This window comes from Penicillium atrosanguineum, assembly GCF_028827265.1.
Source record: "Penicillium atrosanguineum strain IBT 20685 chromosome Unknown utg000005l_segment0_segment0, whole genome shotgun sequence".
In the NCBI taxonomy this organism is placed as follows: Eukaryota; Fungi; Ascomycota; class Eurotiomycetes; order Eurotiales; family Aspergillaceae; genus Penicillium; species Penicillium atrosanguineum.
In genome coordinates this window covers 535,128-561,809 of record NW_026623137.1, presented here as the reverse complement: position 1 = coordinate 561,809, position 26,682 = coordinate 535,128, and the positions used below count along the sequence as shown (strand labels likewise).

The following is a 26,682-nucleotide window of genomic DNA, read 5'->3' as shown; positions in this document are numbered from 1 at the left end:
ATCGAGCATTTTATTGCATTTATTGCATTGGTGGTTTGGTGGTTCTGTGATTTCTAGGCTACACTGCTGTGACTAGAACCGATCTATAATCTCAAAATTGAACCCCACAGTGACAATTCGGGGCTTTGCAAAGCAAAAAGATGGACCTGATGGATCTGGGTTAGTCGTCATATGTTATGGATCAAAAGCGAAGATCTGTGTATTCTAATATGATACCAGGTACTGCGGCAGCCGCCCTGGCCGGAGGCGCGACAGTGGCAGCGTACCTGAACGCCAAATTCCACCTCAAGAAAGACATTTCAGCAGTCTTGACAGCCAAGAAAGGCGAACGCGAATATGCACAAGCCGGTAAGTTGAGCAACCGCTCCACGCTCATGGGCATATACTAATATTCCCGCAGTGCAAAAGGGTCGCGGGAACCCGTGGTACGTTTTCTCAGACACAGTAAAGAGGTACCCCGACATGATCTGCCTATGGACCCGAGAAAGGTCGTATACCTACCGCGAAGTCAAAGAACAAGCCTGCCAATACGCCCATTTCTTCCTATCCCAAGGCGTGAAAAAAGGCGATCTGATCGGCTTCTACCTGCAGAATCGAGCCGAGTTCATCATTGCCTGGATCGCTACCTGGAGTATTGGTTGTGCCCCTGCTGCGATCAATTACAACCTAACTGGTGATGCACTGGTGCACTGTCTCAAGATCAGTGGAACCAAGCTCACTCTCGTTGATGAAGATGAAACCTGTCGCACTCATGTGTCTGAATGCGAGGGTATTCTGACTGGTGAGCTGGGCATGAAACTGTTGACCCTGGATGAGTCCCTCAAGGCGCAAATCCGAATCATGCCGGCTAGCCTGCCTCCTGCGGATCTCGCGAGGGACGTGGCAGGTGAATTCCCGGCGATCCTGCTCTACACCTCGGGAACAACGGGCATGCCTAAGGGCTGTGCATTTACCATGGCCCGGATCTACACGACGCTTTTCATCCGCCGTGACATGATGGGAGATAAGGATGGCCCCGACGGCGACCGCTGGTACAGCTGCATGCCTCTATACCATGGTACCGCGGCTATCAGTTTGATCGCTTCCCTGACAATGGGCGTCAGTATCGCCCTGGGACCCAAATTCAGCGTTCGCAATTTCTGGAAAGATGTGCGAGACTCCGAGTCTACCATCTTCGTCTATGTCGGTGAGACGGCTCGTTACCTCCTTGCGCCGCCTCCATCGCCCGAGGACAAGAATCACAAGGTGCGTTGCATGTATGGCAACGGCCTTCGTCCTGATGTCTGGGAAACATTCCGCACCAGATTTGGTGTCCCAGAAGTGGGTGAATTCTTCAACAGCACGGAGGGTATTTTCGGCCTATTCAATTATAACTGCGGTCCCTTCACCGCGGGTAGTGTTGGACACCATGGACTGTTGATGCGTGGCCTACTCCACAACACTTTTATCCCTGTCGCCATTGACCCGGAAACCGGCGATGCGCTCCGGGATCCCAAGACTGGCCTTGCCGTTCGCGCAAGTTATGAAGAAGGTGGCGAGATCATCGTCCACATCCCTGACGAGAATGCCTTCCAGGGCTATTGGCGCAACGACTCCGCCACAGAGAAGAAATTCCTTCGCGATGTCTTCAAGAAGGGTGACATTTACTACCGCTCCGGCGATGCTCTCCGCCGCCAAAACGACGGCCGTTGGTACTTCCTCGACCGTCTTGGTGATACATTTAGATGGAAGAGCGAGAACGTGTAAGTACCGCAGCCTCTATAAAACAAACATAACTGACCCAGTTCCAGAGCAACCGCCGAAGTCGCTGAAGTAATCGGCCAATTCCCCGGCATCGCCGAGGCAAATGTCTACGGCGTCAAACTCCCCAATCACGAAGGTCGAGCCGGCTGCGCTGCTCTTCAGATCACACCCGAAGCACGCCAGGGCTTTGACTTCGCGGCACTTGCGCGGTTTGCTCGCTCTAAGCTCCCGCGATACGCTGTCCCTGTTTTCCTGCGCGTGGTCGACACTTCATCGCATATTCACAACCACAAGCAGAATAAGGTCCCCCTCCGCGACGAAGGTGTCGATCCGGCGCTTGTTGGGACTAAAGTCCCCGAAGGGAAGAGCAATCAGTTCCTTTGGATTGCGCCCGGTGAGCAAGATTATTCATCCTTTGGGAAAGAGGACTGGGAGAAGATCGCTAGTGGGTCTGCGAGGTTGTAGGGGATTTTACACACAGTTTAGCACGTTGAAGGTCATGATGGAACAAGAATCTGGATCCAGGCTGAAGAGTCAAATATCAATCTATGAAGTTACATTAAACTCCTGCACAACACTTCTCGGCTCCTGATATGGTCCAAGACTCTTCCACTCCATATCAAGTCCAAAACCCTCAGGTCCACCCACTTTAAGTCCCCGTTCGTCGCCCGTCCAAAGAGGATGCGCTGCCATTCCGATGACATTGACGTGTAGCCCGTATCGTAGCTCTTGCGACCCAATTGCCTCGCCGTCTTGTCCTAGGATTGAGATCAAATCTGGAACTGTGCAAATGACTTCATGCCGAGAGGTGTCGTCGGGGTTAACGGCGTCGGCGTACGCGGCGTAGAGGAATTCATTTTGAAAGGGGATAATTAGGCAGCGGCTTTCATCTGAGTTTGGGGTCTCAGAAGTAAAAGAGTTTGGATCTTTTTCTTCGCTGCTCAGGGGGGCGATTGTGCATTGGCCCATAGTGTAGCCGCGGCGTACGTCGCGCTTGACGTCGATGATTTTGCCAGTGTATAGGAGACGGCCGGGGGATGTGTCGAACTTAAAGCTGTTAATTTTTGGTAGTTCAATGTGGAGTGGTTCTATAGACGTACGATTGCATCGATGATGTTAGTTTTGGAGTATCGGGCTTTGTGGACTGCACGTCCGATGTACCATGATTGAGATACGGTATTTGGGACTGCGTAACGTTTGATTGATTTGCCAGGCAATGGGGTGCAGGCCACTGCGATACTTAGGCCGAGGTCTACGCATTGTGAGCGGAGCATTGTTTCGACTCGGCGGTTGGACTCTGCTTTCTGCTAATGTGATTAGCTTTCGGAGTCCTGCTGGACAAATAATTGAAACAGTGATGGCCTACCAGGACAACAGAAGAATTTCCCTTCCCATCCGCCAATGCACAAGGCGTAATTGGTTCGCCATATACGTAAGCGGTACCTATACCCAGGAATTATCAGACGGGCTCTAACTTGGTATTATCAAGGAATGCAAATTCACCATGTTCCATGGTGGGATACGCCCTCCCCATCAAGTCCCCATCAACAACGGGAATATCATAATAGACACTAGTCGGGAAAGTAGACATTCCATTCCCACCCCCAATCTCATCCGCAATAACACCTTCGAAGTGGGTATATCCAGACATTTTGACTGCTTGATCAATTGCAGTCATGATCTCTCTGCCGGCTGGCATTCTCTCACCAGAGACACTGGGTGCTCCGTACCATGACCCGAAGACGATGATATCAGAGTCCTTAAGACTACTTGGGTCCACAACACGCATCTTGCCTTTGGCATTGGGTTGGCGGAGACTCTCGAGGCATTGTAGGTACTGGAGGTATGAGGGTCCGCCGCCTCCTGTGCCGAGGATGCCGGTGCCTGTTGCGATGAATTCGAGGTCCAAGGGAGAAATGTACCATACTCCATTACGCACTTCAGGGGCGTAGGTGTCGATATTAATGAATGCGGAGTATTTCACCAAAGATTGGAGCTTTCCAGTCGCCAATTTTTGATGGAATTCTTTTTTGGCCTCGGGCTCGGACTCTTCAATCACAGCATCAGTGGGTGTGTCATTTGTATGGGCTCCATTAATTGATATTGTGTTCAGATCTGGGAGTGCCAAGCGCCCAACCGCCTTGATTACCAGCCGAGTAGCCTTGTTCGTCACATATTGCAGAGGAATTTTATCAATAGCCACAATCTTGACGTCTGCTCTGTCTGCGCCACGAGCGACAGCAGCTTCAATGGCCTTTTCCTTCGCCTCTTCCAGAACTGCCTTCTCGTCGCGGTCTGATAAGATCTCAATACTGTCAATCTCACCGGCGACTTTGGCGATTGCTGCGCCGACTGCATTTGCGGAGTCATGATGAGGCGGGATGATGCATTCTGCAACATCCTTCAAGTCATCCATTTGCACAATGGATCCACCTCCGACTAGAAGCAGGGTAACTGGTGAATCAGAAACCTTCATGCTCTCCACCGCTTGCTCCAGAATCTTCTTGATTTGCAAACGTGCTTTGGTGATCACGTTTCCAGGAATGGCTTGGGCTCGCTTGATATCTCCGATTTCTGCCTTCCCAGAGGCAACGACAATATCGGTGGTCGTCATCACATCACCGCCGAACACAAGTGCTTGACTAGTTAAATAGTGTCCAACAGATTCAGGTCCGACATGCACTTGATCGGAATCTGGGTCGAAAACCACCCGACTACCTCCACCCAGCCCAACAGACAAAACCTCGGGCATCGAGAAGGCCGTTCGCACACCCCCGACTTCGACAAAATTCGGAGCTTGACGGGGGAAACCAGATGGAAGTAAAGCGCAGACATCGCTCGTAGTCCCTCCAACATCCATAACAAGCACTTGGGTTTCAGAGACTACACCCTTTGCACCGCGATCCAGGGATGCTAGAAATGCAGCGCCGGTCATACTATTCGTCGGACCTGAAGCAAACGTCTTGATCGGCAACTCTGCCGCAGTAGCGGCATCCGTTAACGTACCATCATTTTGCGTAAGATATAGAGGGCAATCCAGTCGCAGTTTGACTATCGCGTCACAAAATGCCCGCACTGTACGTCGTGCGAGGTTGAGAATCGAGGCATTAAGAATAGTCGCGTTCTCGCGCTCTAATAGTCCAACTCCACCGATCGCGTTTGAACACACCACTGACAAGGTCGGGTCTTGTTCCAGCATTAGGCGTTTGCATGTTTCCTCGTGTAGACCTTGGTGATCTAATGGAGAGAAGACGCCCACAATTGCGACCATTTCGATTCCTGCGTCTTGGATGCTTTTCACAGCCTCTTGCACCTGAATAGGGTTTAATGGAGTGATTTCACGTCCATCGATCTCGAGTCCTAAAAATCACAGCCCATTCATTAGCTGTGAGAACTTCCATTAGATTCTCGTTTTTACCTCCATCCAAATAAAACACCGGACCAGCCATGATATCCTTCAACTCAGGCGGAAAATCTGAGAAAGGCGGGACCTGCTTTGTAAAGGGTCCGCAAAGTCGCACTACAGCGACTTTACTCAAACGGCGCGCATCTGCCTCGACAACTGCATTCACGAAATGCGTGGTTCCGATAGCTACACTGAGAACGTCTCGCCGATTGACCGCAGATTTGGATAAGACATTCTCGATCACGGCGTGGATGCCAGATGTGACATCCACACTTGTGGGGGTCTTGCTAGATGCGCAGACTCCATGCGATTCGGAGTCTGTGGCGGCGATGTCGATGATAGCTGCGTCTGTGTTGGTACCACCGACATCGACGCCGATGCGGTAAAGACCGCTTGTTCTGGTCATGATCGACGCTTCTTCGAGGTTTACCACGAATAAGGAGATATTAGTGCGATGTATTGATAAAGAAATTCCGATTTGAATCAGAGGGCGACCAGACTGAATATGTATTATCGTTGGTGCCTTGCGAGTACCGTAGACTTCCGTCAACACCCCAGTCTCTCCATGACCTTGGAACCGAATTCGGATATCAATGCTCGCCAATGCAGACGAATGGGCGCGTTCGCCGATAAACAGACTTTAGTAAAGTTAATTCGTTGCAACCTGTCAGCCTTCGAGCGTATTCTGAAATACGAACTTGGCCGAGCCGAGAGGGGGTCTTATCACAAGATGAGGAGAAGCGTGGCGCGAGCAACCAATTGAACCCCTGATAATGGCACCCAAGTGACACTTCTCCTCCTAAGTAGCTGGCAGGACTTACCAAGGTCGCCACAACGGTACCATCTTGTTTGCCTTTTCCCAATCTAGGGAACAACTCTAAGCTATTAGTTGGACAGGTCTGGGGTCAATGCGACGGTGCCCGCGGGTGCCGTCAATAGGATTTCCTTGGTCATAGCTAGCGATGGGGAGTAATATGTCGTTATCTGGAGAAGTCTTATCATGAACTTTTTTCTTGGTAGCCGATCAGTTGATTGTTTGATCGGCTAACCTTAGAAATAAGTGCGGAGTAGATAAGTGCCAGGGAAAGTTCGGTACTAGCGTCCCAACTAGGATGTTACTACTGACACATTTGTCCACGTAGTCCTGTGTCATATCCTATTAATTTCTCCCTAGGATTACAGCGAGAGTCTATTCCTGCTGCTATGAAGGCATTCTTAAAGAAACTCGAGATCGAAAGTGAAGGTGGCCCTGAACCAGATCGGTGGATCAACAATGATATCAAACCTATCGAGGAGGGTCGTCGCACCTGGGGATTCTGGACTTTCCACAATTTCTGTATGTGCTTATTTGGATCAGAAATATGCTCGAACTGACATGGCCGCTTTAGGGATTCTTGTCAATTCAAATATATCGTCCTATATGACTGGCAGTTCTCTCATTGCTTTGGGACTGACATGGTGGCAAGCCATAATAGCTATCGTGGTTGGACAAATTATTGCTACTATCTTGGTTGTGCTGAACTCGTTACCGGGTGCATATTACTACTGTACGTCGAATTGCGAGATATACAGAACTTCCTCCTGACCATTACAGTGGGCTTCCCGGTCGTGAACAGATATGTGTGGGGAATGTATGGAAGTCAGTTCGTGATCTGGAATCGTATTTTACTCTCAATTGGTAAGCCAGTGTGTCCCGCTAACGCTACACCTGTACTAACACGCTTCACAGTTTGGTGTAAGCCCATTCTCTCGCTCAATTCAACTACAACACTAACCTACTAAAGACGGTTTCCAAGCCTGGATTGGCGGTGAAAGTGTTTACGTCTGTCTCCAAGCAATCTGGCCAAACCTCGAAGAGCGAATCCCAAACACTCTCTCCGCCTCAACAGGCACAACAACTGCGACATTCGTCTCATATATCATCTTCATGATCATCTCACTACCAGTAATCTATATCCGACCTTTCAAACTGAACTACCTGTTCTATGGATCCTCCGCAATAATCATAGTCTTTGAAATTGTTCTTCTGGTCTGGTCCCTGGCGACAATGGGGCCTGAAGGCTTTGGATCAACTATCTCCAACGCCAGCAGTAATTCATCCGGTTGGAACATCGCATTCGGAATAATCAGTACCATCGGATCTATTGCCGCTGGTATCTTGAATCAGAATGACTATGCGCGATTTGCACGCAAACCAAGAGATGCCATTTGGGGGCAAGTAATAAGTTTCCCTTTCTATGCAATTGTGTGTTGTATTATTGGGATTTTGGTCACGGCTGCTACGCAGGAACGATATGGTGAGGCAAAGTGGAACCTACCGACACTTTTTAGTGCGATTATTGAGCATGGTGGATCAAGATCTAGAGCGGCGGCTTTCTTTGGGGGTGCTGCCTTGGTTATTTCGCAAATAGGGGTTAATGTGCCCGGAAATGCTTTGGCTGGAGGTATGTATCACCCTTTTTTCTTCTCGTTCTCCTGCTGACTTGCCTACCAGGCTTTGACTTGGCAGCCACTTTCCCACGATACATCAACATTCGTCGCGGTGCTTACATTACAGCTGCTATCTCGGTCGCATGTAATCCATGGAAGCTAGTCAATACGGCGACAACATTCCTTGCTGTTCTGAGCAGTTATTCCGTGTTCTTGGGTCCTATGACCGGTCTTATGATCTCATCGTACTTCGTCATCAACCGCTGCAAAATCAAAGTGGACGATCTTTTCATCGGAGACAGCTCCAGTATCTACTGGTATACGTATGGATTGAACTGGCGCGCTATTGTTGCAGTACGTTCTATTCAACCTTTTTAACTCTCACCCTTGCTAATGTGCTCTAGTGGGTTTGCGGCACTGTGCCATCTTTACCTGGCTTCGTTGCTTATGTTAGTTCCGGTGTCACTGTTCCTATCGGTCTAACACACCTGTACTACATCTGCTTCTTGTCAGGTCTAGTTATCAGTGCCTCTGTTTATTGTGGGCTTCATTATGTCTTCCCCGTGGCTGCGATTAAGGACTTCGTGGAGAATTCCCCTCCTGCCAAGGTATTAATGCGCGAGTACCAGGAGCGCTGGGATCGTGGTGAAGAAGTAGAGACCGTCTTGGAGGCACCCAAACTCTAATACTGTTGCTATAATACTGTTGTTGAGCTACTACCTTTATGAACTATACGATATTTTAGGTATCATCTTATTTGATTATTTGACTAGAGTAAGGCTATATGGCCTAAACAAAGACATAACGGAAGCGAATTGATAAGTTACATTCTCTCTACCCTTTTAGTCCTCCAAATGTTGTGTCGGAGTGGTGTCTTCTTAGTCTAGCTATAATAGCGAATTAATCGTCTTCCAGCCTTACATTTCAACCACATTATGCTCACAGCTTCCTGATATTGACTGGGCACTACTTGAATAATGATGAGGCTTTTAAAATAATGAGTCTATTCACGATTTCTTGTCAGGGACAGCTCCCTTCGCAAGAACGCCTACACCAGCCAGATAAAACAGTCTAGGAAACAAAAGAGGAAATCAAAGTTCGCTTGCATCATTTTCATCGCTCGGCCTATATCAAACCAGCCATGATATGTTCATAACCACAGCGCTCACGCTCAACGTGCAGCTTATTTCTTAAGGAGACCGAGCAGGTTGATGCTCTTGGGGCGCTCAATGGGCATACCCAGAGCACGGTCCCAGATGAGCTGGACTAGGGGTCCAAGGGCACGGCTGACACCAAAGGCAACGGTGTAGTACAGGGGCTGCTGGAAGCCATAGTGATAGAAGAGAACACCGGAGGCAGCGTCGACGTTGGGGTGGGGGTTCTTGGTCTGGAGGTTGTTAGTGTTGATCAATAGCATTCGAATGAGGGCAACATACCTTTCCGTGCTCGGTCAAAACGCCGGGGGCAATCTCAGAGTTCTTCTTGACCAGCTGGAAGACAGGGTTGGCAAGAACATCAGGGCGGGTCGCGGCGAAGTCCATCAGGGCCTCGAAGCGAGGGTCGGGCTTGCGCAGAACACCGTGACCGTAGCCAGGAACGACTCGGCCAGACTTAAGGGTATCCCACAGATAGGTACGGACGTCCTCGTCAGTAAACTTGGTGCCGATCGTTTCCTGCATCTGCATGATCCAGCGGAGAACTTCCTGGGCGGCCAGGCCGTGCAAGGGGCCGGCCAGACCGAGAAGACCGGCACTGTAGCTGAGGAAGGGGTCACTCAGAGCACTGCCGACCAGGTGGGTGGCGTGGGCGGAGACGTTCCCACCTTCGTGGTCTCCGTGGAGAGCCAGGTACAGGCGAAGGAGATCGTGGAAGTCGCTGTTCTTCTCGCCGCCCTTGCCGAGCAGCTCAGCAAAGTTATAGGACCAATCCTGGGCAACATCCAGGGTTTGGCTGCCAACAGCGTCAATCTCGTTAGGACGGAAGACTAGCGCGGCAACACGGGGAATCTTGGCGAGCAGGGAAATGCAGTCATCGAAAGTAGGCTCCCAGTATTCGGCCTTGTTCAGGCCCTTCTCATAGGCCTGGGCAAACTTGGACTCGGTGTTCAGAGCAGCGACCGCAATAGAAAGCTGGGTCATAGGATGCATATTCTTGGGGAAAGACTTGATCAAGTCCAGGATGTGCTGGGGCAGGTAGGACTTCTCGGCGAGCTCCTTGGAGAAAGCCCGCACCTGGGAGGTGGAGGGGACCTGGCCGGTCAGGAGAAGCCAGAACATAGCTTCGGGGAGCATTTCGGTTCCAGTGGTGCCCTTAGGAAGCTCCCTTTGGCAATCCTTGATCGTCTTTCCGTGGAACCGGATACCCTCGTCGGCGTCCAGCACCGATCCCTCCCACAGCATGGCCTTGAGGCCACGCATGCCTCCAATGACGCTCCCGACCTTGGTCTCGCCAATGGTCTCATCACTTTGGGCCTTGACCTTCTGAAGAAGCTCGCGCTTGGCGGGGATAACCTCTTTCAGGGCAGTCTTCAGGTCCGGCTCGGCGGTCGCATAGTGGCGGGCCGAAAAGAGTGGACGCGAGGCCTAGGAATCTTCATTAATTGAATTGTTCTTCTTTTACATGTGCCAGCTTTCAGCCAGTTGGTCTCGTTTTGTGCTTACCTGGGCCAGTCTGGTGGCATGGCGGGTGGTTCTGAAGCTCAGGGCCATTGTGAGTGTGTACGGGTCCGGGGTAGAAGTGTGGGGGCGGGAGGTCAATTGCGGGGGCAAAGAGGAGCAGAAAACAGTCGTAACGATGCCAAACGCTCGCTATATAGATTTTCGTGAGGAAGAGGGTGAGCAGTGTTAGAAAAAGAAGCCGAACGAAGGGGGACAAAGGTACTTGTGATCGACGAGACCAACATCTGACCGCGTCGGTTGGGCGCGGGGCTTCCAATGCTCTTCTACCGAGGCCCGGGGCGGCTGCATGCGGACAGCGAAATCGGCCTTTCTCAACAGAACATGTAGGGTTCTTTTCATAGCGGTAGATTGCATTCTATGTTTGTTTCTTTTATCTACGTGTCCCGAGTTCACACTGAGTACTGTGTGAACAAGCAACATATAAATCTATAAAGTGAGACCCGCCGGCTACTCATTGGAGCCGAGGACGCCGAGGGTATATGAAACAACACCGCTTTCGGATGGAAGGATAAGCATCGGTCCGGAGAGTATAGCGGTGGCTTTCAAAGTATTGGCGATACTTTTCTGGTTAGCCATGGGAACGAGGTTAGGTTGTACCTGTACCGTTGGGGAACACGTGCTAGCCCGTGATTCCAAATCCGAAGACGCACTGCCACCATATTGATCAGGCAGTAATATACACCTGAGGCATCAACTGATAAGGCTAGCCCAAAAGGGGTTAGCTGGAGCCCATGCCAAAGCCACCGCTCCTGATTGGGCCATGTAAGCCGTCGCCTCCCAAACAAAAAAAAAAATTGCGTGGATAAGCCTGATCTGCGATTCCCTTCTTCCCCCTCCATACCTTTGTACAGACTAGGCGGGTTATAGCAGTCTGCTTCTGTCACTGCTCTTGCACCTTCTACTCTCATTTGAGATCGTTCCCTTACGACCTTCACTTGGTGCCTCTCCCCTCTTTGTCCTGCTGGTCCGGGAGTTCTTCCCCCCGCCTCCCATTGTTTGAGGCCCCCCCATTTTCACGACCTGTTCATACATACCCTTCGGTTTATTGCATCTGCTAGACCTTTCGAGTCTCGCATCGGATAATGCCGCACATCGAATCACCATCTGATTCCGCTACCATGCCTATTGTTGTTGCGAAGGGCCCCTCCGGTGTTCCCCCCACCACCGAAGAGATTTCTTCCCTCTTCAACTCTATTTTCAGCGCCGAGTCCTCTCAGGTGTCACTCGACAACTCCTATGCCTTGGCCAACCTGCTGATTCAGGGCGCCGGCTGCGCTGGTCTCCTGAACTACAATGTTCTGGCCGATGTCAAGAAGGCCGCCACCGATAAGAAGAACGGAGCTCGCCGCGAGAGTGCCATGTTGATCATCGGCGCTCTGTTCGAGCGCTTCCCTCGCGAATACCCTCTCAGTGAAGTCGTCTTCCTCTTGAATGACGGCGGTATTCTGAACGTCGTCTTGGAATCTCTTGCCGACAAGGGCGCCGTTGTTCGCGATGCTGCCCAATACGCTATCGACGCTCTGTTCGGTTGCCTGAGCCCCGAGGCTATGGTGAACGGTCTTCTGCCGTCCCTCGAGTCCTATCTCAGCAAGGGTACTGGCAAGTGGCAGGGTTTCGTTGGCGGATATGCCCTCCTTGAAAAGATGGCTTTGAAGGCCCAGATGGGCAACGGTACCATGGAGGAAGAGCGCGAAAAGGATGTTCTGCGCGATGCTATGGGAAAGACCTTGAAGACTTTGATCCCCATTGTCGAGACCGGCATGCATGATATGAAGAGTGAAGTCACCAAGCAGTCCGTCAAGGCCATGAACGCCCTGACCACCCTTCTTGACAACGACGACGTTCGTACTCGCATCCCGCTCTTGATTGAGTCCATCGAGAAGCCCTCGGCCCAGTCGCTTCAGAAGGCGATCCACGCTCTCTCGCAGACCACCTTTGTCGCTATTGTCACCTCCCCCGTGCTCGCTCTCCTGACCCCTCTGCTTGAGCGTTCTCTCAACACTCGCACTACCCCCCAGGAAACCCTCCGCCAGACCGTTGTCGTCGTGGAGAACCTGACCAAGCTGGTCCACGACCCAGCTGAGGCCCGTACCTTCCTTCCCAAGCTACAACCTGGTGTGAAGGGTGTCATGGATCGTGCCTCTCTTCCTGAGGTTCGTGAGTTGGCCACCCGCGCCCTCGATGTTATGGAGAAGGCTATGGCCGACAAGGAAGTTGCCATGGGCGGCCTCTCGAAGACCACTGTCGACGACGTCTTGGCTGTTCTCAACCCAAAGATCCAGGAGCACGGTGGCCTCACTGGCTTCGGCGATGTCAAGTTCCTCGATCTGGCCAAGAACTTCATTGCTGGTATGATCCGCGAGGATGTCAACTGCCGCATGCTCGATCGCATCCCTTCCTCCCTTGGCCCGTACCTCCGTGGCCTGCTTGCGGATGATCAGGTTGATGCTCTTGTCTCTGCTGTCCAGGCCCACTATGTTGCCGAGGATGAGCGTATCTTCGGCAAGCCTGTTCAGACCAACCCCAACGAGATTGTCATTGTGAACGCCAATTTCTCTCTCGCCTACGGTGGTATGCTCCTCCTGAACCACACCAACCTGCGTCTGGTTAAGGGTCACCGCTACGGTCTTTGCGGTCGCAACGGTGCTGGAAAGTCCACTCTTATGCGCAGTATTGCCAACGACAAGCTCGAGGGCTTCCCTCCTCCTGAGGAGGTCCGCACTTGCTTCGTGGAGCATAACCAGGGTGAGGATGCCGATCTTACCATTCTGGCCTACGTCTCCAAGGACCCTCAGATCGCCCTCCAGGGCGAGGAGCATATTAAGGAGGTTCTTCTTGAGTTCGGTTTCACCGATGGCCCAGAGGGTCGCCAGTCCCAGCCCGTCGGCTCCCTGTCTGGTGGTTGGAAGATGAAGCTCGCTTTGGCCCGTGCCATGCTCATGAAGGCCGATGTTCTCCTGCTTGACGAACCTACTAACCACTTGGATGTTGCCAACGTAAAGTGGCTCCAGGAGTATCTGAAGAGACACACCGATATCACCAGTTTGATTGTTTCTCACGACTCCGGCTTCCTCGACGAAGTCTGCACCGACATCTACCACTACGAGCAGAAGAAGCTTGTCTGCTACCCCGGCAACCTTGCCGATTTCGTCAAGGTCAAGCCCGAGGGCAAGAGCTACTACACTCTTTCTGCATCCAATGTGCAGTTCAAATTCCCTGCTCCCGGTATCCTGTCGGGTATCAAGTCCAACACTCGTGCTATTCTTCGTATGACCAACTGCACCTACACTTACCCTGGTGCCCCCAAGCCATCCCTCCAGGATGCCTCCCTTTCCCTCTCTCTTTCCTCCCGTGTTGCTATCATCGGTGGAAACGGTGCTGGAAAGTCCACCTTCATCAAGATGTTGACTGGCGAGACCATCCCCCAGGGCGGCAAGGTCGAGAAGCATCCTAACTTGCGTATGGGTTACATCAAGCAGCACGCCTTGGAGCACGTTGAGATGCATTTGGAGAAGACTCCTAGCCAGTACCTGCAGTGGCGTTACGCCAACGGTGATGACCGCGAAGTCTTCCTCAAGCAGACCCGTATCCTGACCGACGCCGACAAGGCGCAGCTGGATAAGCCCATCGATCTGAAGGATGGCCGTGGAGAGCGCAAAATTGAGGCGTTGATTGGTCGTCAAAAGTGGAAGAAATCTTTCCAGTATGAGGTCAAGTGGGTTGGCTGGCTCCCCAGGTACAACAGCATGATCTCTCGCGAGACCCTGATCGAGCTGGGCTTCTCCAAGATGGTCCAAGAGTTCGATGATCACGAGGCTTCGCGTGAAGGTCTTGGTTACCGTGTCTTGGAGCCCAAGATCATCTCCAAGCACTTCGAGGACATTGGTCTCGACCCCGAGATCGCCAACCACAACGAGATTTCCGGTCTGTCCGGTGGTCAGAAGGTCAAGGTCGTGCTGGCCGGTGCCATGTGGAACAACCCCCACTTGCTGGTTCTCGACGAGCCGACCAACTTCTTGGACCGCGACTCCCTCGGTGGTCTGGCTGTTGCCATCCGTGACTTCAAGGGTGGTGTTGTCATGATTTCTCACAACGAGGAATTCGTTGGTGCCCTCTGCCCTGAGCAGCTGCACATTGCCGATGGCCGCGTCGTTAGCCGCACCAACAACGCCATCTCCATCGACCGCTTCGAGGACAGCGCTACCAACTCGCCATCCGGCGCAGCTACTCCCGCTTCGGGCAACACCAGCGCTGCTCCTTCCGCCGCTCCTTCCGCCGTCAACTCTGGCGATGAGCAGGGCGAGCTGAACTTCCGCGCTAAGAAGAAGAAGAAGATGACTCGTGCTCAGCAGAAGGAGCGTGAGACTCGTCGCCGTCTCCGTCACATCGAATGGGTGAGTACATATCTACAACTGACTCTCATCCGAACATTTGCTAACCTCTTCATAGCTTAACTCTCCCAAGGGAACTCCTAAGCCCGTTGACACCGACGATGAGACGTAATTGCTTCCAAATACCTGGAGCACTGATGTGTAATGGTCTTTTTGATGATATTTTTGTTGCATGAGAACCTTGTCATTTGTGGCTTGCATGGGACCTAGATAGACGGCGTTTGGTTGCTTTTTCTTTTTCCACTTTGTTTCCCCCTCCCTGTTTAGTAGATACGCATCTTTGGAAGGCCGTCGCTGGTTAGATTCCGGTGGTCTATTGATAAAAAGTCTTGTTCATAATACGATTCCATCTTGTCTATCAGCTCCTAGTAGAAGGTTGAACAAACCTTCCCCTCTATCTCCCCATTACAGGCAGCGTCGGTAGAAATGACCGATAAGCACTTTGGAGAAAATATGCGTCGCCCCACACGATGCGATCGCCAGGGACTTTGACATCGAGTGGGACGTCACCTGACCCTCCCTGAGCTCTTACCTCGAACTTTCCAATCCCCATTCCACTCCATCACGAGTTCCAGTGCCATACCTGGCAAACCGCCCGTCACGCCGATAGGGTCCTCTAATGTCTTAGTCCACACCAGCATGCACGCCCTGCGCCGATAATCGAACCCCATCCACACGCCAAGCAAAACGCAATGACCAGACCAAGCGGAGGCACCGGAGCCTCAACGCGTCGACAGGGCTACTCGTCTGTGAACAACGATATATCCGATGACGAATCTCTCCTCGTCTCAGAAGATAGCTTCGAGGACCTTCGTCATGGAAAGGGGGCTCGCGTCGAGGACTTCTCCAGCGGCTCCGAAGACGAGGACAATGTGAAGCTGCTACCTGTGTCGAAAGACAAACAATACGAGGCTGCGTCTTCGAGTCGAACGAATCTGCCGATGGAAGATGTTCCTGAGAATGACCAGGATGTGGGGCTACGCATTGAGCAGGTTCTGGAGCGCGAGCGGAAGAGTATGCTCGGGGAGTCGTTTGATACGGATCTAGAGGATGGACACTCGAATCTGGTGCTCAGTGATGACGATGATGATTATGGGGTTCCGCTTGTTAAGGGCTCGCGGGGTTCTAGAGATGAGGGGGGCGTGGTGTTGAGGTCGGGATTGAGAGGTTTGATCCCGTTGACGAAATGGTGGCATGCTATTCCTTTGGGACTGGCTGCTATTGCGGTTATGTGGCTTGCTATGCAGGGTCTATACTGGCTGAGGTCTGAGAGACCCAGAAAGGACTATGTAGGCCTTCCTTTCAATTCTGACTGACTCTCAATATGTGACGCTGGTTCGGAGGTTTCTTTAGGTGAGCTGTGCTGACAATGACAATTTCAGGAATCTGTACCTTGGTATCCTACCCCGTTGGGAGGTACCGGTGCTGCGTGGAAAGAGAGCTACGATAAAGCTCATGATATGGTTGAGCGGATGACGCTGATCGAGAAGGTCAACGTTACGACTGGAACTGGTTGGCAGATGGGTCTTTGCGTTGGAAATACCGGTATGAGCTCTCGTCTTCTCTTGGTTAGCCGGGTTGCTGATGCTTTTCTTTTAAGGTCCTGCTGCAATTACTGGATTCCCATCGCTCTGTCTTCAAGATGGCCCCTTGGGTCTACGGTACGCCCAAAATATCACCGCATTCCCTGCGGGCATCACTACTGGAGCGACCTGGAATCGCGAGCTCATGCTTGAGCGCGGATTGGCTATGGGACTGGAAGCCCGTAATAAAGGAGTGAACGTTATTCTTGGCCCTTCAATGGGCGCACTGGGCATGAACCCTGCTGGTGGTCGCAATTGGGAGTCCTTTGGATCCGATCCCGTTCTACAAGCGGTTGCTGCTGCTGAGACCATTCGTGGTATTCAGCGCAACGGGGTGATGGCAACAGCAAAGCATTTCGTTATGAACGAACAGGAACACTTCCGCCAGCCGTACGAGTGGGGTATCCCAACGGCACTGTCATCGAATATTGACGACCGTACTTTGCATGAGGTGTTCATTTGGCCGTTCGCCGAGAGTATCCGAGCTGACGTCGCGAGTGTGATGTGCGCATACCAGCAGGTCAACAACAGCCATGCGTGCGAGAACAGCAAACTCTTGAATGGAATTCTCAAAGATGAGCTTGGCTTCCAGGGATTCGTGCAGTCGGATTGGTTGGCTCAACGATCAGGTGTGCAGAGCGCTCTCAGTGGTCTCGACATGAGTATGCCCGGTGATGGTCTCAAATGGGCAGATGGTGATTCGCTCTGGGGTCCCCATTTGACCCGCGCAGCATTGAACACGTCTGTCCCTATGAATCGGATCAACGATATGGTCACCCGTATTGTTGCGGCTTGGTTCCATTTCCGCCAGGACAACTGGCACCGGCCTCCGCCGGAGAGTGACGGAGGCCCGAACTTCTCTTCGTGGACCACGGAAAAGATCGGCAGTTTGCACCCCGGCAGCCCTGACGATCTTAGCAAGGAGGTTGTCAACCACTTTGTTGACGTACAGGGGACGGGAGCTCGGGCCCATTCCATTGTGGCCCGTAAGGTGGCTGCAGAGGGTACTGTGCTCTTGAAGAACATCGATAACACGCTTCCGTTCGATCGCAATGTGTCCAAATCTGAGAGAAGATACCGCGTCGGTGTCTATGGAGAAGATGCCGGTCCTGGACAGGGCCCCAACGTCTGTCCCGACCGCGGTTGCAATCAGGGTACTCTAGCTGAGGGCTGGGGCAGTGGGGCGGTCGACTTCCCATACCTGGTTACCCCCTGGGACGCTTTGCAAACTGCATGGAACTCAGAGACAGTGGACATTCGGGGTTACTTGACAAACGCTGTTGCCGAACAGGACGTGGAGGAACAGGATCTCTGCGTGGTCTTTGCCAACTCCGACGGAGGGGAAGGTTTCATCAAGAATGACGGCGTCAATGGAGACCGCAACGATTTATTCCTGCAGAGGAATGGCGTTGCACTGATTGAGCGCGTGGCCCGTCGCTGTGGAGGTGGCCATGGTAAGACGGTCGTCGTGGTGCACTCGATTGGCCCCGTTGTCCTCGGCCCCTGGATCGACTTCCCCGGTGTGCATGCCGTTGTCTACGCCAATCTTCCTGGACAAGAAAGCGGAAACGCCCTAGCCGACGTACTATTCGGCGACGTTGATGCCAGTGGTCGCTTGCCATACACGATTGGTCACTCCCTGGAGGACTACGGCCCGGGCGCGCAGGTGCTATACGAGACTGGTGATCCCGTTCCCCAAGTCACCTTCCAACAGGGGTTGTATATCGACTACCGGTATTTTGACCGTCACAACATCACGCCGCGATACGAGTTCGGCTTCGGTCTTTCTTACACGACTTTCGAATTTTCCTCGCTCAAGATCCACCCAGTTCAGGAGAAGTCCCGCCTCCCCAAATCCCGCCCAAAGGATGCAGCCGACCCTCCCCACTACGATGAAGCTCCTGGAAATCCCAGCGACTCGTTGGTCCCCGCGGGCTTCAAACTCCTCGGAAAATATATCTACCCCTACCTTCTTAGCCACGCCGGGACCAAGCCGGGCTCATACCCCTACCCAGAAGGCTACAAGACAAAGCGAACGCCATCGGCAGCAGGCGGCGGTCCCGGTGGTAATCCATTCCTCTACGAAGCCATGCTGGAACTCTCCATGCAGGTGACCAACACCGGCACACGCACAGGAAAGGAAGTGGTGCAGATTTACGTCTCCTTCCCAGACGAAGTCGCCGAACACCGCGGTCTCGGCTGGGATCGTGAGGCAATCGATTTCCCCGAGCGCGTTCTCCGGAACTTTTCCAAGATTGAACTCAGTCCTGGTGAGACCAAGACGGTCAACATGACATTGTCGCGCAAGGATTTGAGTTATTGGAGCGTGCGTGCCCAAAACTGGGTTCTGCCTACTGAAGGCAAGTTCCGGATCTGGGCTGGTAAAAGCTCGCGGGACTTGCCGTTGGTGGCTGAATACTGAGTGTCGCTATTACCGACTTCTCTTATCCGATGTAGTTTATTTATAGAGCTTTCGGCGTTGGGTCTTGCAGCGTTTGAGTGTATGGATAATTGATCACGATCTTCTCAACTATTGATGTGGCCTAATTCGGCTTCCAGGGTGCCCTTTAACGGATAAATTCAGAAATAAACATTCAAGCTCCAACTATCTGACGCCATAACCGACTTTCTTCATTAGCTACTCCGCCTTCTGAAATCTTGGAAGCTAAGACAGCTAAGACATGGATTGTTGCCTTCGCATGGGGTGTGGCGGTGCAACTTGCAGAGGCAACTGGTACTGGCGCCGATCACCTCGTTTCCCTGTCACAGATTTATTCTGCTTCTAGACGGTTCGGTGGCTCCACCTTCCGATTTCCACAGACCTTGGGAAGGGTCAATCTGTTTTCCTTGAAACACAGGATGATTATATTCTATGGAGATTACGAGCTCGACATACGGGGATTTCCGTCGAGTGCACAGCCTCCGGATCATCACACATCACCTTCAGAGAGTGATGCTAAGCGATCCGAGACACGGTGGATCCGTCGAGTTATCCATGGCTATTGACTCGCCGTTAGTTGTGTTGAGCCACACCAAAGATAGCACACTGGGTTTTTCGTTCCTGGTCCCTCGCAGCTCCACCGCGCACCCGGTGGTCCGGCGATCCCTACTACTCTCTGCGTCACTCTGGTTTCGATGAAACACTTCACCCGTCAGGGTCTTCGCTCAGATCGCGAGCGGCAAAAATACATAGTGGCAGTCTCGAAATTGCAATATTAATTCCGCTCGCCACGGCTGAGATTAATGTATCTGTGACTTGTCCACTTCTCGGTCTCGGTCGCGAAAAGCGATGAGAAGAACAACCCCGAATTGGCTCCGGGATCCCTGGAAGAGGCGTGTCGATCACTTACACTTAGCCTCTGCATGTCTCACCGTTTACCACCACTTTCCCCAATCGGGAGCTACGGTTCTTCACGGTCATGGAATAGCTTCCAAATAGGCAACGAATCCGACTCTATTGGCCCGAAGCGAGCAGTGCTATGCCTAATTACATTTCCGAATTGCTTTTACATACAGGGTGGCTCCACATTGACCTCAACACGGCAAGAATGATATCAGTCTGGCATCGGTGGTAGCGTTGCAGTCTATGCTGTCGATCTCAGATATGGAGCCACATAGAATGTCTCTCCCCTAGCACATGGGGCCATCAAGTTGGTACCAGCGAAGTACTGATGGGATATAAAGCTCCCTCTCCTTCCTACATTCCATCTGTCACGACTGTACACTATAATAGACTTCTCCGACACTCTCGCTACAAGCACACTCTCTCACAATGAAGGTCTCCGCCGTTCTGTCTTTCGCTTCCCTCGCCGCCGCCCTCCCCGGCTCGCGCACTACTAAGTCCTCCAACGCCCCCTTCGGTGTCACCGCCGCCCACTCCGGCTCCGACATCCACTTCCTGCCCTTGACTGCCTCCGGCGGCCACTTCTGGCTCGGTGGCAAGTCGCAGACCTACTGCCCCTCCTCCGTCGGGGCTAGCTGCGGAAAGCAGGACGATGCCATCATCTACGGTGGTAACGCCCTGGACGTCATCGTTCCCGGCGGCCAGCAGATCTACGTCGATGGCTCCGGTGCTTTGAGCTTCACTGTCCCCCACTCGGGATATATCCCCGCTGGCTCTTCCACCGGACCCTTCAAGTACACCCCCGGCTCTTCTTTCGGCACCTGGACCTACTCTGGTCAGGGCGCCTCTGGCTTCATGGCCTGCCCTGTTCCTCAAGCTCCTTCGTCCTCTTCCGCTACTCCCTCGGCTACTGCCACCCCTCTGACCGCTGGCCGTCGCTCTGCTCAGCCCTCCCAGTGGCAGGTGTACGCTGCTCTGCAGAATGCTACTGTTCCCTCCGGTCAGGTCTCTGACTGCCTTGGCTTCGATGCTCTTGCCATGGGCCTGAACGTCACCTCTGACCAACTCGCCTGGGAGTACATCTAAGGTCTTCATACCTAGATTTTGAGAATGCAATGTTATATAGATGGTGATTTTGTGACTCGGTACTGGGGATCGAGTACTATTGGTCCGGTTTGAATAATTTTGTTATTGGGCTTGATTTGTCAATATTGGTCTATTTACATTGTTTATATTTTATGCACAGTCACTCTTTACGAAGCCCTTTTATGAAATTCCAATCAATCATGACTGAACTCATTCTAAACCAACTTTAAGCCGTCGTAGCCCCCGAGGTTTTCAATTCTACGAAGATTCCCTCCCAACGACCTCCCAATTATCGTACACCACCTCATTAGCTCATCACGGCCAATTTTCACAACATCCAAATCCGAATCATGTAGCCCAGTATGCATATACCCTGTAGGTGTGTCCATCAATCCCCTAGAATACAAACGTCCCAAACGAACATCCCTAACTCATTGAACGGCCATATATCATCGAGCCCTGTCGATACCAAGCCAGGCCTGAAAGCAAGACTAAGCTGCCATGAGACGTAGCTTGTAAATGGTCGCGAACCTCTACTTTGACTGGTTGACCTCCCCCATGTGGAGTCTTCGATTTTTGCCTTGCGTGTTGTGGGGATAGGAACTCGCGGGGAACACCAACCTATAGTGAATAATATAACAAATCCTAATGCAAATAACATACGAGGTGATAGATGTAAAGATCCACCATAACATGTAGCTAATTAACTAAATATTTTTGGATGCCCCTCTAATTCTGGGATATCGAGAGATGTAAAACAAGGGAACAGGAAAGGTGAATGGTGATATTCCTGAGCGTGGGCAAGGTCTTTCGCCTTGGTATGTACAGTGCGCGCCTAGTTCTTGCAAGGCGTATGCGACGCATTGTATTTTGTTCGATTGCCCAGGGACGGTTTCAACATTCCATCCGATATTTTGAACTTGAATGGGTGACCACTTCCAAATTTTCAAAAACTCTCCATCGGAATTTTCTAAGTTATCATTCTGTTTGACCGCAGCGGCATGCAGGTCAGAGAATATCTGGAGTCGCCATAACGCCCTGTGGACGCGAAACTCTTCAATCCACGAAAACGGCCCTGCTCCATCATTTTGCCATTCGGATGGCAAGACAGCACTGTGCTGCACAGAAACTCTCTTAGAGATGAGCTAGACAAGCGCAAGCTAGGCGGTGGATCTGGGCGGCGATTTGGATCATCTCCAAACTAATAGATTTTGACTCGGCTTAAGACTGCGTGTGCATATGCGGAGACTCGGATGAGTTCCACGAAGCCTAAGATATAGTGCAGTATATGAAGGAGGATCTCGGTCGGGAGACCCTGGAATGGATCCATGTTATGTTTTCCGTAGGGAATCCGAGCTTAGGGGTCGTTTTCTATGAGGACGGGGCCGCATTGAGGCCAAAGCATTTAGACACAAGTAATAGCGTGAAACAATGGCCAATTGAGTTAATTGTAATTTAGATGATCTCGAGCTCAAGCTATCGGCAATTTCAACCCCGAAACTTTGATTTTAGGATCCGAGCCACAGTTCAAGATTGGTAGCTGGATTACGATCTTAAGGCGTCCAGTCAGCTTACTGATCCTTGCTAGTGCGAATTCGACATTGTTGAAGCCTAATCTCCAACCTCAACGTCTTCTCCCGCTTATGTCTATGTTTATTATCACCATTCACCATTGAGCTTGGAATACATAGAGGATACAGAATGGGAATTAGACCGGTCGTGCATAACTATTCTGGCGGCTTTTGGGGTCAGCCGACTTGTCAATCCAAGCGAGTACCACCCGCCAAGTATTGGACGATCATTGATAGCTAATATCTTGGCAGTTTCTGCGAAGAAGTACTACATTAAAACCATCAAGGCAATTGTCGTGATGTAGCTAACACTATGATTACTAGGACTATGGCGTCACTCGATACATCGCCGAATTCATCAACACCTTGACCAATCTCGTCTACGGTATCCACCCAACCCAAGCAACACGTTTCTGCTCGCAACTGCAGATATTCTAACATATTCACTAGTCATCTACGCAATATATGGAATCCGCAAATTATACATGCAGCAGAACCCAAAGGCCAATGCTTTCCGAACCATCCCTTACTGGGGTCTCATGACAGTGGGTATATGCTCAGCAGCATTCCATATGAGCTTGAAATACCATACCCAAATGAGTAATTATATGCCTTCACCACACTTTTGGTGGAGTTACTAACATCCGGGCCTCAGTGGATGACCTCTCAATGCTATTCACAACAACACCCGTCCTTCACCGAGTCTTGACCGTCAACTCCAGCCTGAAGACCTCAATCATCATGGCAGTGGTCCTCGGCACTAGCCTCATGGCTCTTGTTGTATACCATGTGATAGCAGATGAGCTTATTGTGCATTCTCTCAGCTTTGTCCTTTCTATTGCTGTCATTGGAATTCGGACTATACAGCTTATAAATGTCAGAACGGTCGAAGGATCGGCTGCACGGAGGGAGATTTGGGGGGTTGTGAGATTCGGTGCAGGTAAGAGGCATCATAAGCGGCATCATCTTAATTCATTCAATGAAGCTAATTGTATTTTTAGTCATCTTCCACATGGGATATGCTGTATGGATATTTGATGGGTGGGCATGCTTGTCTCTGAGAAGTACACGTCATTCTATAGGGCTTCCATGGGCTTTTTTCTTAGAACTTCATGGCTGGTATGTTCTATCCAGAGTGTTGCGCATTGAAAAATTCCGTCAAATTGAAGCTGACTCGTTATGATTACAGGTGGCATATTTTCACTGGTATTGGAGCATATATATTTATTGCGGTTATCGATCATCTTGCGTCGGGTGAAGACGGACCCCATGTCGATATGTATCTCGCCTGGCCAGCTCCGTGGGCTTCTCGATCTATCTTTGCTGGAAGGCTCAATACACTTCCTGCGAATGTCGATAAGAAAAGAGAATAATTCTCTCTAAAGCGACCTTCTTTCTGGAATACGGATGCTAGTGCTGCTGCCAGTTAAGAAGGCCCATACTCACGGCACGAGCCTATCTAGCCGGCGCTGGTGTGGAGTGAGCCTTAGCTGTTAACTATGTGACTTTTCTTCACTTCAGTTGCCCTTCATGACCAGACTTTTATCCCAATTTGGGCCTTTTTCGTAGAGCCAGTAGTAAATTTTCTGCTTGCTATTGATTTAACTCGCTATTCTAAGACACACATACACATGCCACCAGGAAGTAAAATATCCATAAGAAACGAATATTCAGCAAATTATCATCAATGTTCTAAATATTATACAATATATGAAAGTGCATCTAAGTTTTTGAAAACAACAGAGGGAGGGAAAGCTTCAGACCAGACTTCCGAAGCAGCATCTTCCTCTCATCAGCCTCTGAAGTGACAAGCATGCGTCCTAGTCCAAAGAAGAACGCACTGATGAGAGTGAGCCAGAACACTTGTTTGTCTATCAACCAGTCATGGATGGACAAATCTGCCGAAAAACAAAACCAATACAGCACCATACAGCCTTGTTGTCGCTGATGACATTGGCTCCAATACGGCATTCGTCCACGAGGGTTGTGAACGAAGGGGAAATGGAGCACGACGCAAATGGTACAGTAAAGGCAGATAGGGTTATAATTGCGAATATTTCATGCTTTTTCCATGGAGAGTGAGATCTTGGGTCTTCACTTTCGATCAAAATAGAAGAGATCAAACCGTATTCGAGTTGTTGCAAAAGATGTTGGCTCGGCGAGTTCAACTTCAGACATGAAGGTTTCGTTTGTTTCTAGAAGAACGCGCTTTGAATGCGCGACCAAGGTAATAGAATCAAGGAAAAGAATCGCTTGCTCAGCCTAATAGGTGAATGATGATTCTCTGATGTCTTTTACATAAAACATCTTACTATCAGAAACAAAACCTTCTCAAAACTCTCCAATATCCCATCATCTGTTAGTCTCATCTAAGCGGTACTCTTCACTCCAGCAGCACTAGAAGTGCTCGAGGAAGAAGAACCAGGCGGGGAACCAGATCCACCACCCATACCACTGCTCTCATTCTCAACACCGCCCTCCTCAGTGTAATACGCCGCAGGGGTGACATCACTATCCTCAGTCGAATCAATTCCAACATTGATCCAAGCGAAAATACCATCGCTCACATCCTCGCCAAGGTAGACGTACTCCATGAATGGATCGATGGTATCCGCCTCCTCGGACAGGATACTATCGTTCGCATTCGTAGTCAGATCCTGAGTGTTGGTGGAATAAGGAGAGGTTTTCTCGACGGCAGAGATAAGATCTTGGTCGAAGAAGAGTTGGCCGATGTGGGACGAGTGCGCGGTGTATAGGTCTGAGAGAGTTGAGTTTGCTTGTACGGAGGTGTCGTTTGCGGCGTGCGTGAGGACATGGATGTGCGTTGCACGGCTGGTGTAGTGGCCGGGGAAGATTGAGGTGAATTGGACGATGCCGTCGGCGTTGGAGGCCTGGATGCCGCGGAGGAAGGTTGCGTCGAGGTTGTCGGCGTCGGCAGAGTTGCCGTTGCCGTTGGCCTGGATGCCTGAGTAGACGCCCTACAAGATTTTAGTGATGTTCATGTGTGTAAGAGAGAAGAAAGACTCACGGTGGCGTTACAGTGCCAGATGTCCATATAGACATTGGGGAGGGGGTTGCAGGTGTTGGTGTCGATCATTTGGATGTCCATGTAGAGAGGGACACCTTTCTGGCCCTCGACGATGTTCTCGCGGATCAGTTCACCGGTGACGTCTGTATTTATTAGTATATGATGAGGAAAATGGGTTTGTTGTGAGGACTTACAGTACGGTCCCTGGGTAACATCAGGACCCAGGATGCAGGTAGCCTCGGAGCCAAAGAGGATGCTAGGGTCGGTGGACATGTCGACCTGAGTCAGGTTGGAGTGGTGGTCGGTGTTCAGGACACTATCCAGGGATCGAGCCTTGTTGAAGTGGGCATCTGCTTGATGTTAGACCATACATGATTCCGGTGCGGTCCCTTCGATGGAAGACTCAGGGGCCTAGATAGTACATACGGGTGTTGATTCCACGACGACGGCGAAGATGCTTCACAGCAGCCTGACGACGAGCAACGTTCTTGTTCTCGAGACCGCGGGCCTTGAGCTGAGAGGCACAATTGGCAAGGCTGCGAGTCTGAAGGGACGAGCTCTTGACAAAGGCTGCACGCTCGGCAGCTTCAGCGGCATGGTCGTGGCCGGGATGAGCGGACACAACGCTGGTCAGACCAAGAAGGCCGACAGCAACAGCAGAAATAATGTGAACCATTGCTGTTATATAACAAAATGAGTAGATCGAAATAAAAGAAGAGTAGGTTGCAATGATTGAAACGATAATGATCCAAGTGAGACCCACGGCTAACTCGCCGTCTTTATACTACTCGAAGACCACCCCTAAGTCCCAATCTGGACAAGGTTTCAATTCATTGAAACAAAGTTGCCTCATAGACGCGAAATGCCACTAAAGCTGACGAAATGCCCCGGCTCCAATGGCCCAACCCCCAAATCACAACCGTCACATTGCACATCAACCAGGTACACTCGCCCGTGAAGCCCAATGCCGGACCCACAGCGGGTTCCAAGCTTGATCCAGAAACACTGATGTGAATCAGCTAATTCATCATCATCAAGCCGCTGATTGGACCCGGTACTTGTCTTGCACGTAAATACCGACCACACAAATCAGCCTTGACGGGGCGCTGATGAATCCGGCGACGATCATGGGGCGTTATGGCTTTGCCAAGGCATTATAAACTAATGTTTCGAGGCGCCACGCGGACATCGAGAATTAGTGAGTTAAGGGGTGCAGGTCCAGACCCCTAGGGCACAGGGTCGGGCTGTGGGAATGACGAGTCGATGTATCGCGAGCTGATAGCTTGGGTTCGTTGAATCTGTAGCTCTGTAGCTAGGAACAACAGAGTTCGACGTCCTTTTCCGTGGTGATGATAATGTCGACACGGAAATTTAGCATTTCATCCGCTCCAAACTCGACACGGACGCTTCGCAGCCAAGCATC

At 51.2% G+C, this 26,682-nt stretch overlaps 9 protein-coding genes across 9 annotated transcripts; 6 read left to right on the top strand and 3 right to left on the bottom strand.

Moving 5' to 3' along the window:
- Positions 1 to 140: 140 nt before the first annotated feature.
- On the top strand, positions 141 to 2,208 carry N7443_006450 (putative very-long-chain acyl-CoA synthetase family protein (CefD1); the record flags this gene model as incomplete). Its single annotated transcript, XM_056886506.1, has 4 exons — positions 141 to 159; positions 220 to 348; positions 401 to 1,742; positions 1,791 to 2,208. 4 exons carry the CDS (start codon positions 141 to 143, stop codon positions 2,206 to 2,208), a joined length of 1,908 nt encoding a protein of 635 aa, XP_056740155.1.
- An 81-nt stretch (positions 2,209 to 2,289) lies between these two features.
- N7443_006449 (uncharacterized protein) lies at positions 2,290 to 5,555 on the bottom strand (the record flags this gene model as incomplete). The annotated part of the gene is made up of 5 exons (XM_056886505.1): positions 2,290 to 2,790; positions 2,844 to 3,047; positions 3,110 to 3,186; positions 3,247 to 5,103; positions 5,162 to 5,555. The coding sequence occupies 5 exons, from the start codon at positions 5,553 to 5,555 to the stop codon at positions 2,290 to 2,292; spliced, it is 3,033 nt and encodes a 1,010-aa protein (XP_056740154.1).
- Positions 5,556 to 6,352: 797 nt separating this feature from the next.
- On the top strand, positions 6,353 to 8,265 carry N7443_006448 (nucleobase cation symporter-1 family protein; the record flags this gene model as incomplete). The annotated part of the gene is made up of 7 exons (XM_056886504.1): positions 6,353 to 6,485; positions 6,538 to 6,696; positions 6,744 to 6,827; positions 6,879 to 6,884; positions 6,934 to 7,593; positions 7,644 to 7,933; positions 7,984 to 8,265. 7 exons carry the CDS (start codon positions 6,353 to 6,355, stop codon positions 8,263 to 8,265), a joined length of 1,614 nt encoding a protein of 537 aa, XP_056740153.1.
- A 497-nt stretch (positions 8,266 to 8,762) lies between these two features.
- mcsA (putative citrate synthase Cit1) lies at positions 8,763 to 10,287 on the bottom strand (the record flags this gene model as incomplete). Its single annotated transcript, XM_056886503.1, has 3 exons — positions 8,763 to 8,966; positions 9,016 to 10,161; positions 10,240 to 10,287. 3 exons carry the CDS (start codon positions 10,285 to 10,287, stop codon positions 8,763 to 8,765), a joined length of 1,398 nt encoding a protein of 465 aa, XP_056740152.1.
- A 1,052-nt stretch (positions 10,288 to 11,339) lies between these two features.
- N7443_006446 (putative mRNA-nucleus export ATPase (Elf1)) lies at positions 11,340 to 14,760 on the top strand (the record flags this gene model as incomplete). Its single annotated transcript, XM_056886502.1, has 2 exons — positions 11,340 to 14,651; positions 14,707 to 14,760. The coding sequence occupies 2 exons, from the start codon at positions 11,340 to 11,342 to the stop codon at positions 14,758 to 14,760; spliced, it is 3,366 nt and encodes a 1,121-aa protein (XP_056740151.1).
- A 580-nt stretch (positions 14,761 to 15,340) lies between these two features.
- Positions 15,341 to 18,653, top strand: N7443_006445 (beta-glucosidase; the record flags this gene model as incomplete). The annotated part of the gene is made up of 3 exons (XM_056886501.1): positions 15,341 to 15,937; positions 16,031 to 16,193; positions 16,249 to 18,653. 3 exons carry the CDS (start codon positions 15,341 to 15,343, stop codon positions 18,651 to 18,653), a joined length of 3,165 nt encoding a protein of 1,054 aa, XP_056740150.1.
- A 1,350-nt stretch (positions 18,654 to 20,003) lies between these two features.
- On the top strand, positions 20,004 to 20,660 carry N7443_006444 (putative IgE-binding protein; the record flags this gene model as incomplete). The annotated part of the gene is made up of 1 exon (XM_056886500.1): positions 20,004 to 20,660. The coding sequence occupies one exon, from the start codon at positions 20,004 to 20,006 to the stop codon at positions 20,658 to 20,660; it is 657 nt and encodes a 218-aa protein (XP_056740149.1).
- A 1,701-nt stretch (positions 20,661 to 22,361) lies between these two features.
- N7443_006443 (ceramidase) lies at positions 22,362 to 23,604 on the top strand (the record flags this gene model as incomplete). The annotated part of the gene is made up of 6 exons (XM_056886499.1): positions 22,362 to 22,433; positions 22,556 to 22,616; positions 22,682 to 22,780; positions 22,887 to 23,171; positions 23,233 to 23,272; positions 23,421 to 23,604. The coding sequence occupies 6 exons, from the start codon at positions 22,362 to 22,364 to the stop codon at positions 23,602 to 23,604; spliced, it is 741 nt and encodes a 246-aa protein (XP_056740148.1).
- Positions 23,605 to 24,600: 996 nt separating this feature from the next.
- N7443_006442 (intradiol ring-cleavage dioxygenase) lies at positions 24,601 to 25,935 on the bottom strand (the record flags this gene model as incomplete). Its single annotated transcript, XM_056886498.1, has 4 exons — positions 24,601 to 25,209; positions 25,260 to 25,402; positions 25,454 to 25,609; positions 25,686 to 25,935. 4 exons carry the CDS (start codon positions 25,933 to 25,935, stop codon positions 24,601 to 24,603), a joined length of 1,158 nt encoding a protein of 385 aa, XP_056740147.1.
- Positions 25,936 to 26,682: the final 747 nt, after the last annotated feature.